Raw genomic sequence first — 10,265 nt, 5'->3', positions numbered from 1 at the left:
CAGAGAGTCTCCCACCTCCAAGGAGGAAATTTCTGCAATTCCCAGAATCCTTAGGGGAAGGCCATGCCCACACAGAGATCTCGTTAGCCATGTCCTGATTAACACCCTAGACTCCATCCCTACACTCTTTTTTTCCTCAGTTTCTGGAAAGGCTTTATTATTATTTGGGGGGGGGTGTTTGCGGACACAGCACTCAGTCCTTCTCAGCAGTGGCCTTCCTCACGGCAGCCAGCACGTTGCTCAGCTCCTCTCTCTTCCTCTTGGCCCGGATGTGTGTGCCCACCCCATTCTTGATGAACTTCAGTGCCTGCTTGTCCTTGGAGACCTTGAGCAGCTCCATGGCCCTTCGCTCATAGGGTGCAAAGCCACACACCTCCCGGGTCATGTCCCGCACAAACTTGCTGTGTGCTCATGTCCTTGGTCACCTTGCGGCCCTTGTCGAGACCCACGGCCATAGGGTAGCGCACAGCCATGGCTGCTACTCTTTGATGGCTGCCGTGGTGGAAGAGACCCCTACACTTTTAATCCTCAAATTGACACTAGAGTATGTAACTACCACACCCCTTCTCTGGGAACTGCCTCCAATACACAGAGAGGGATGCCCAGAAGTCAGGCCCGTGTTACACAGCAGGTGGGCTGCTCAGCCAAACCCAAGGAGAGCAGGGGTAGAGAACTGGCCCAGTCTAGACCCATCCGATTTTACCTCCTCGAATGTGGAATTTGAGAGGGCTAGAGAGACGCTGGGGGCGGTGTCTGTCCCTCTAGGATTACCATGGCAGAGCAGCTCCTGCCTTCAAGACCTCTGGAATTGTTCTAGAACCCATTCTTCTAGACGCTTTTTAAACCTTCTCCCTAGATTCTAAAAGATATCCCAGCATCCTTTAAAAAACACAATAAAATGAAGCATGAGTCAGATTTGGTTTTTGTCACTTGCTACAAGAATAATCTTAACAAAACAATACATTTGTCTCCAAAGTCTTAAAAAAAAAAAAAGTCAGACAGGCATTAAGGTCTCCAGTTTATAGGTTGAGCTACTGCGGCGCAGAGAATCTTATTTGTCCAAGATCGCCAAGCACAAGCTTGACAGAAGTGGAAGTAGAAATGGTAGCTGCTGGTTCCTAAAATAGTTCCTTTTCCTCTCTATCCAGCTTCAAATAGCTCAAACCCTCACCAGGACAACTGAGCCGTGTTTTCATGAGTTCAGCCCACTATGAGCTCTTTCAGCATTTCTCATCATGCAGGGAAGAGTCTTTCTGAAACAGTCTCAGCCGTTTCCTGTCTCGCCGCTCAAATAATACAGTGTCGCCTCAGTGCGGAGCACGTCCTTTAACTGTAGTCCAAGAAGCAACCGAGCGGGAAGGCGGTGCCAAAGCCCCAGCAGGCAGAACGCGCGTGGTGGCCTGGCTGGCAAAGAAGAGATCTGTCTGAATTAAAATTCTATTTCAGCTGGTCTTGGGGCCTATGTCTATTGCTGTGTCACTAAAACTATCTCCTTGGACCCTCTGCCACCTTGTACGATGCCCTGGCATAGCCAGGAGGGCGTCTCCAGCTTGCTGTGTGAGGCTCCCTGTCCAGTGGTCTAGTGTGTCTTCTCTCAACCCCGTCTACCACATCCTCCAAGATTTGGATCAGGCGCTCTACCTGGATGGATTACTTTCACTCAAATCCTGTCATTCGTTGACTTTCTGTCCTACTAACGTTCTTTAAGCTTTAGTTTATATTTTATCAAGAGACACAACAGATGTCTTTTAACAGCTTTTCTGAGGCATGACAAGCATAATAAACGGCAAATATTTGATGATGACTTTTGGCATATGTTTCTATCTATGAAACAATCATTACAACCAAGTTAATGAGCACAGCCAACTGGGTGATGGCTTCTTTGTCTCTGGAGTTTCCATTCCCAGGCCACTGGTTAGAATTATTAGCCAGTTCATAATAGAGTGAATGGATAAGTTGGTGGCAGAGTGTGGCTGGAGCAAGTAAGAACAGGACAAATGGCAATAATGAAAAGACTACAATCGTGTTTCTTCAATGCTGAGCATGTGCTAGGTACCCCTGCTACATGCTTTGCATTTGTTTCTTACTTAATTCTTTGTGCAGTAGACATTGCTATTGTTAGTATTTTATGAAGAAACGGAGGTATTGAAAAGTTATATCACTTCCCAGGCACCTGACTAGAAAGACGCACAACTAGGACTTGAACCTAGGCATTTTAGTCTAGAATCTGCCTTAAAATTTTTCAGGAATTAATGAAAATGTAGCATTAGCCTTACCGAGAAAATGAAATTTGACTCCTCCCCTTTCTATGTCCTTGATTCATTTTCAAGGGCGACCCTAGAAGTTCTCCTGCACGCAGAAGTTCTGATATGGGAAGGGGCGAAGGGAATTGACAACATAGGCGCAGCCTACTTATTGGCCTAGAGATTGAACTTGTGGGGTCCCAGTGATTTTTGATAAGGTCTCAATACTTACATGGAGGGCACGAACGATGTCTGTGATGTGGCTTTGGATAAATGATTCTGTGGGTTCATCATAAAGTAAAGCTCCGCTGAGAGATGATAAAGATCTTAGGAAAGTCAACTTCTCAAATTCACTGGGAATCTGTGATAAAATAACACAATTATACAATATAGCCCTGCTTCATAATTAAAAGAGGCTTTTGAAAAACACCATAGGATACTTTGGGCCTTTAGCATTTTCTTTAGTCTAATACCAATCTTTTAGTATAAAGTGTGAATGAATGAGAGAAGTTCAGTCAAATGCCTTGCCTGCTGGCCCGGCCTTGGTTTGGGAATCTCATTGGCCTCCCATTTGGCTCCAGGATGGCGTTCCTAGCCTCCCCTGTACAGTGTTGCCTAATTACTTAAAGGTGGCTGAATGGATGAGCTTGAATTGCGGTGTTGGTGACTGATATATTGAAAGCACCATCGACAGCCAAAAGGACCAACAGGTCTGTCTCGGAAGAAGTGCGGCCAGAGGGCTCCTGAGAGGCGAGAATGACAGAACTTCGCTCTACCTACTTTGGACACATTGTCAAGGGAAACCAGTCCTTGGCTGGTAAAGCATCATGCTTGGGAAAGCAGAGGGGCAGCGATACAGAGGAAGGCCCTCGGCGAGATGGATGGACACAGTGTCTGTAACAAGGAGCTCAAGCCCAGGAACAACTGGGCGGGTGGCACGGGACAGGGCGGTGTCTCGTTCTGTTGCGTACAGGTCACTGTGGACTGGCACCGACTTGATGGCAACAAACAACAACAAAGGTAGCTGCTGATGCTGTTGTTTGTTGGCTCTCTTGATGCCAGGAAAAGTCACTATTTTGAGTCTCTAAGGTTTTCTAGTTCTGCTTAGAAGAATAAAATCTTCAGTGTATTAATACTTCTTTCATATTTTAATACTTATACAGTAGATCATAGGAAGTTTAAAAAAATAAGTTGTGTAGTTCACAACCTTGAGACAACATCTTCCCGTCTTTTTTCTCCCAATGCATGTAGATGGTGCCCCCTTGGTACAAGTCCTCCGAGAGCAAGCAGCAGTACCTACCTAGCAAGAAGCTGCCTCTCTCTTGCCTGGAGTAGCAATCCATATTGGCTTCCCCTGAACTGACTTTGGCCATTTCCGATACATGTCCCCAGCTATCAGCAGATTCATCTTTCTAAAATGCAAAATCTTAAAATCTCTGAATAGCTCTCACAAAGGTCAAGGTCCTTCCCAATGTGACCCCACCCGATTTCTTCAAATTCATCTCATCTTGCCCAGTGGCATTCTGAGCTCTTGCCAAATTAACTTTCATACTTGTGAGCATTGCCCTAACCTTCAGCTGCCCTTTCCTGTGTCAGGCCCCAGTACTGGCTGACTTCTCTTGCTAACTCAATTCTTCATACTCTGTAAGGCTTGGCTAAGGCTTTTCTCCTTTGAGACAGCCTTCCTGAGAGTTTGCAGCAGTCAGCTGGCCCTGCTAACTGGCTGCATAAACCACAGGAGCCGGTTGTGACCATGGTGTTTATAATACCCTGCCGTGATTACTCTCCATTCATCCAGTTCCCTGGCGGGCTGTGGATTCAGGTAAGGCAGCAGCCCAAGCCTGTCACTTATTTACAAAGACATTTGTCTATGAAGCCCTGCTGACAGGAAGTAAAAAGAACAGCCCAAGTCAAAAGTGAAGACCAACATGCTGGCTGTAGATAGTTTGGTGTTATTTTTTTTAAAAGTGGTACTTTTCATTGGCATACCGATACACTCATGACATACAATTGACACACACACAGACTTGTCACACACTAGAAACACTCCTGTATCCAGCATGGAAAGAACATCGCTACCCGTTTTCCCCACCAGAAGCCCCCCTCATCCTCTCCTCTGGTGTATTTCGAAGTACCCTATCGAAAAGATCACTTTGGGCGGGTGAGCACACGTCTAACCACCACCCAAATCAGCATGGAGAACAGCTCCAGCGTTTCCCACATGCAGTTCCTCACGCTGCTGCCCATCCGGCCTGGCGACCACTATCTGTTCACCAGTCTTCTTTTCTCGAGGGTTCCATGCAACTGGCACCCGTCCCCTTCTTCCACTCGACACAATGCGTTTGGCGTTTATCTAAGTCATTGCAGGTGTCCGTAGGCCATTTCTTTTCGTTTCTGAGTACGCCTCCATTTAAAGCAGCGGTTCTCAACCAGTGGGTCGCGACCCCTGTGGGGGGTTGAACGACCCTTTCACAGGGGTCACCCGATTCATAACTAGCAAAATGACAGTGATGAAGAAGCAACGAAAATAATGTTATGGCTGGGGGTCACCACGACATGAGGAACTGTATGAAAGGGTTGCGGCATTAGGAAGGTAGAGAACCACTGATGTAAACGATGTAGTCAGTCAGCTTCAAATGGCCTTGTAATCTCACCAGTCCAACTTCCTCCCAGTGTCTGGCACAACGTTGTATCAACAGTAGTTGCTCAGTGTTTGTTCATTGAATGAATGAAATTTGAAACATGTATAAACCAGTTCCTATAAAGCGCTTTTCAGCTCAGGACAACCCCGTGTGTCCCAGAGTAAAACTCTGCTCGAGGGGTGGGTGGTGGGTGTGTGTGTTGTCTCTTGACTCTGATTGTGAACTGGGTGACAGGCTTCAGATGAGTTCAACAATCCATGCACATTTTCTTTCATTTCCTTGATTGCGATCCTGATAAAGGAACATCACTTATTCCACTTCCTCTCTGTGTCTTGTTTCCCATTCTGCCATCTTTCCTAGCCCTTCTAAACTGGGTCCTTAACTAAATGCTGCCTTTCCTATCTTAAATGGGTGATTATTCTAAGGCATCCATACTCCCCGGGTTAGGTTCCCCTTATAGACCTATTATTTGAGTGAAGACTGAGGGGGGGTAGGTCGGGATGGGAGGATGAGTTCTGCTCTCGACCTGACGGGTGACTAAGGGGCATAATGTGTGGGTTCCACCAGTCTCTATCTGACCAAAAAGCCTCGTCTTTTTTTTTATAAGGATTCTGAGCTTTGTTCCTCCCTTTTCTCCCACTCCATCCCTGGCCTTCTAGCATGATCCCTTTCTGAGCAGCTGGAAATGGTAGCCAGGCACCAGCTAGTTCTTGTGGTCTCAGTTCATGGAGACTCATGTTCACGTGATCTGTTAGTTTCTTGTTTAGAGGGATTATTTCCACGTGTCTTTGGTTTTCTTCACTCTCCTTTCCTCCCAACCGGGAGAGGCCAAGAGCTGCACCTTGGGTGACTGTTCACCACCTGTGAAGTCCCAGTCACCACTCATCAGAGGAGGAGGGAGGCAACTCTCTGCGGCCGTCTTTCACGGAGCTGGTAAGGGCTGCTTCCGAAAGTAGATCGCCAGGCCTTTCCTGATGCAGCTCAGCATGGACGCCAAAAATCTTCAACCTTTTGGGGAGCGGTTGTGAGGGTTGGCCCTTTGCACCACCCAGGGAATTCTACAGATATATCGGAAGCGAGATCTCTGGAGACACTGATTAGAGAGAGGGTCAGGCCAAACAAGGAAACACACATAAGCGTGGGATGTGTTCAGAGACAGAGGTGAAACAGGTAGATATGCTTCTCTTGGTCCAACAGGCTGGTTAACAACAACAACAAAGTCATGATGATTCTGAATGCTTGTCACCCACGGAACGTTTCAGGCATTCTTCTGGTGGAATAACACTCCTGTGGGACAATGGAGCAATACCTATCCGAAGTCTTCAAAGGGACAGACCCTTTGATTCAACAACACTGCCCCTGAGAATTCACCTTAGGGAAATCTTCAGTGTGTGTGTGTGGGGGGTGTCTCTAAAGACTCATATACATGCATTTTGTCAGAAAATAAAGATAAGAAATTCAAGAAAAAACTCCATGGCTCGCAACGGCGTATTGGTTAAACTGTATTAGGCTATCCATTTCCTCCTGCACGACTTACTCATGCTACTGCTCAGAGGAAAAAGGCTAAAATCCTAACGCTGGTGTTCAAGGCCCAGCATGGTCTGGGCCCTGCCCACCTGTTCAACTTCATCTTGTTGAAACTCTCCCCATTCACCCCCACGGCTTAAATACACTGGACTTAAATACAAGTTCCTCACACATGTAGTACTCCTTTCTGCCAGAGGGTTGTTAAACAGACTGCCTCCTTCTGCCACAATTCTCCTCAATTCTAACATTTCCCTCCTGATCTTTCAGATCTGTGGTCAAGAGTTACTTCCCCAGAGATGCCTAGCCCCTAGCTTGAACCCCCTCCTAAGGCAAGCTCTTCTGTTACATGCTCTCACCTAGGGAATGAAAGAATGAATGAATGTTTCCTCTAACAGTGAAATACCATGTAGTAGCCTTTCAACAGGACAACGGAGATCTATAATTACTGACCTAGAAAGATATTTTTTCTCCCTCCATGTGTGATTTTTTACATCTCTACATGCATTTTATGCACAGTGGAGGGTGTCTGGAAATCAAATACCAAAATATTGGCATTGGGGGACGGACAACAGAAACCTTGAGGGAACGGAGACAGCGGTGGGTGTAAGATATAAAAATAATAATAATTTATAATTTATCAAGGGGTCATGAGGGAGGGAAGGGGCAGAGAGGGTAAAACAGAGAAGCTGATACCAAGGGCTCAAATAAAAAGTAAATGTTTAGAAAATAATGATGGCAACATATGTACAAATATGCTTGACACACTTGATGTATGGATTATTATAAGAGCTGAAAGAGCCCCCAATAAAATTATCTTAAAAACAACAACAACAACAAAGGAGGCGTAAGTTGGCTGACTCAAAAGATTGCTTGTGTATACCTACCCATAGCTCACTTTTTAAAAACTCCTGGACGTCTCTGTGCAGCCTCTGGATGATGGTCTCACCGAGGGGCAGTTGGTAGATCTGCTGGCTGGGGCTTTCTACGAAGGATTCCCAAGGGAGTCCAGCAATGTCAGAGATGTCTGAGTCTGAGAGCAGAAGAAAAGTAGCAGGTGATGTCTCTGCTCTCGGTAAGGCTGCACGGTTTCGTGGGAGAACCAGGGGCAGCCGGATAGACTGATCCTGTTCTCACCTCTAACGTCTGCTCTGCCTCCACATCTCAGTTTCTCAATTACAGATGTAATGTTCTCCAGAGCCCCCCTAAGCTACAAAAACCCTGAGGACTGAGATGTTGCAGACCTTTATATTTTATCTTTACATTATTATTATTTTTCCCTTTCTGTTTCCTTAAACTTTTTTTTTGTTTAAGGTTTTTGTTGAGTTCCTCAGCTTATGAAGCACAGAAGGAGTGGATGCATAGAGACAATCACTGATATAATGGTTTATGGGGAAGGGGGAGAGTGAGGGAAGTTGGGGAACAAATAATGTGGGATGGAGGAGGGAGCACTAGAACTGATTGTGATGAAGTAGATACATCTCTTCATAAAAATGACTTAAATATGGCAGTACATGACATGTGATTTTTATGTCAAACACATTTTTTTAAATCTCAGTCAGAGACAAGTCTGAATCCTCACTCTCCCATCAAGTTAGTTTGCCTCCTGGAGCCTCAGTTCCTTCTCTGTAAGAGGGAGGAGATGCCTACCTCAAAGGGCGTGGCAGAGAGTAAGTGAGGCACACAACACACTTATCCCCGGGGTGTCAACCAAAACGGGATGGGCTTCCTGGGGGTGAGTCTGGTTCTGGAGTCCCTTACTGGTCCCCCTCCTTCCCCTCAGGCTAGGTTGCAGTAAGTGCTGCAGGTGTCTCCTCCCCAACCTGGGACTCTTAAATGTGCCCACATGCTTAATCAAACGTCCTGGCTCTTCTCTTTCTAGTCCTCCAACCTCGCTGCCTTTCCACCCTATTCCTTAATTTCGGAAATAGAGAATAGGCTACCGAGTTAGTACCGAGGAATTGTCAGTAAGTGCCTACTATTCCTTTGCTCACTGAGAGACAAGGAGTACGCTCTCTCGCTGCCGTCGAGTTGGTGCCGACTCACCACGACCCTCTAGGACAGGGTAGAACTGCCCCTGTGGGTTTCCAAGGCTGTAGCTCTTCACAGGAGGAGAGAGCCCCGTCTTTCCCTCAAGGAGTGGCTGGTGGTTTTACACTGTTGACCTTGTGGATGGTAGCCCAGCACATCACCACTACGCCACTGGGGCTCCTGACAAGGAGTATAGTGACATCGTTGTCTTCTTCATGTATCTTTACCTCCACACCGCCTTATTTCCCTTATTCCTACTGGGGCAATATTTTCATACAGGGGTCCTGGTGTCACAGTGGGTTATTCCTTGGGCTGCTAGCTGAAAGATCAGCAGTTCAAAATCACTGCTCTGTGGGACATAAAGGAGGCTTTCTACTCCCATAAAGAGTTACAATCTCGGAAACACAAGGGGGCAGTGTTACTCTGTCCTGTAGGGTCCCTATGAGTTGACATCAGCTTGAGGATGGTGAGTTTTTGAAGGAGTATTTCACTCTTGACATCTAAAGATGCCTGCCTGTCTACTTTGGGCTCTTTTGTTCTCTTGAATGAGAAGGCTTTCTGCAAATTCCCCCAACCCCCCACCACATTCGTCCCCCCCAGTAAGTGCCGTAACGGAATTGATGCTCCTCCGGCCTGCACATTTCGCCTTCCTCTCCCCACCTCCTTTTGCCTAGCTCACTCCTACTCATCCTTGATGTCTCGGCTTCCTGGATACTCTCTTGGCCAATTTTGACTAAGTATCCTCCCAGCTACGAATGAAGCACTGCCCAGTACACTTACTACACGGAGTTCCAACTGCCAGTTTCTAAGCAGACTGTCCGCTCTGTAGACGGACACTGCCATGTGTCCAGTAGTGCAGGCAGCACTTAGAGCACAGTAACCAAGCCCAAACCAGACTTGCTGCCCTTGAGTTGACTACGACTCAAAATGGAGCCCTGGTGGCATGGCGGGGTGGTTATGTGTTGGGCTGCTAACCTCAAGTCACCAGTTCAAAATCACCTGCCACTCCATGGGAGAAAGATGAGGCTTTCTACTCCTGTAAAGAATTAGAGCCTCAGAAACCCACAGAGGCAGTTCTACCCTGTTATACAGAGTCCCTCTGAGTCGGAATCAATTTGAAGCAGGGTTTTTATTATTCTTATTCTTTGAGATGTGACCCTATATAGGATTTCCAAGGCTGTGAATCTTTATGGGAGCAAACAGCCTCCTATTTTTACCAAGGAGCAGTTGGTGGGTTTGAACTGCTAACTTTGAGGAAGGCCTTTAACACCGTGGCTACAACAATGGGCTCAGACATGGAAACAATTGTGAGGATGGCGCAGGACTGGGCAGTGTTTCTTTCTGTTGTGCCCGGGGTTGCTATGGGTCAGAATCAACTTGACAACCACGTTGGTCTTGCCCACGGTCGTATAGCTAGCACCTGGTGTTCAATAAATGTCTGCAGAATAAATGAAAGATGCTAATTCTGCAGCCCAATCCAGGTCCCACCTTCTGTGTGAAGTCTTTCAACTCTGTTCCTCGAGAATAAAGTATCAGATCTTACTTTGCCAACTATATTCCAAGGTCTCAAAGTCTTTGTCAGAGTCAAGCCAAGTGCTGGTCCTCTAGCAAGTACAAAATCAATACCTCTGAGCTTAACCTAGAGAGATCCTCTACCCTTGTCTACCTCCCACCCCACCCCCTGCTTTCTTTTCATGCTTCCCCCACGGTCACCTGTGAGTTCAAGACTACTTGGGACTTTTTTAACATCCTCTAAGCCGCTCAGCTGCAAATCTACACTTTCTGAGTCATAGTCAGAAGCACAAGGGATCACTACTTCTTCCCG

At 46.6% G+C, this 10,265-nt stretch overlaps 1 protein-coding gene and 1 pseudogene across 1 annotated transcript in view; both read right to left on the bottom strand.

Moving 5' to 3' along the window:
• Positions 1-10,265, bottom strand: part of MROH8 (maestro heat like repeat family member 8) — a 39,224-nt gene that overhangs the window by 22,061 nt on the left and 6,898 nt on the right. The window contains exons 3-4 of the mRNA XM_045295510.1: positions 7,297-7,442; positions 2,476-2,604 (exon numbers count right to left, since the gene is read on the bottom strand). Coding sequence (XP_045151445.1) covers positions 2,476-2,604; positions 7,297-7,442 — 275 coding nt within the window. The remainder of the gene's footprint in view (positions 1-2,475; positions 2,605-7,296; positions 7,443-10,265) is intronic.
• Positions 194-473, bottom strand: LOC105979932 (annotated as a pseudogene).

The sequence above is a fragment of the Echinops telfairi genome, unplaced genomic scaffold (assembly GCF_000313985.2).
Source record: "Echinops telfairi isolate 266 unplaced genomic scaffold, ASM31398v2 ScPeMD7_5592;HRSCAF=6446, whole genome shotgun sequence".
Taxonomy (NCBI): Eukaryota; Metazoa; Chordata; class Mammalia; order Afrosoricida; family Tenrecidae; genus Echinops; species Echinops telfairi.
Note: the sequence above shows the minus strand (reverse complement) of the source record. Positions and strands in the feature narration are given on the sequence as shown.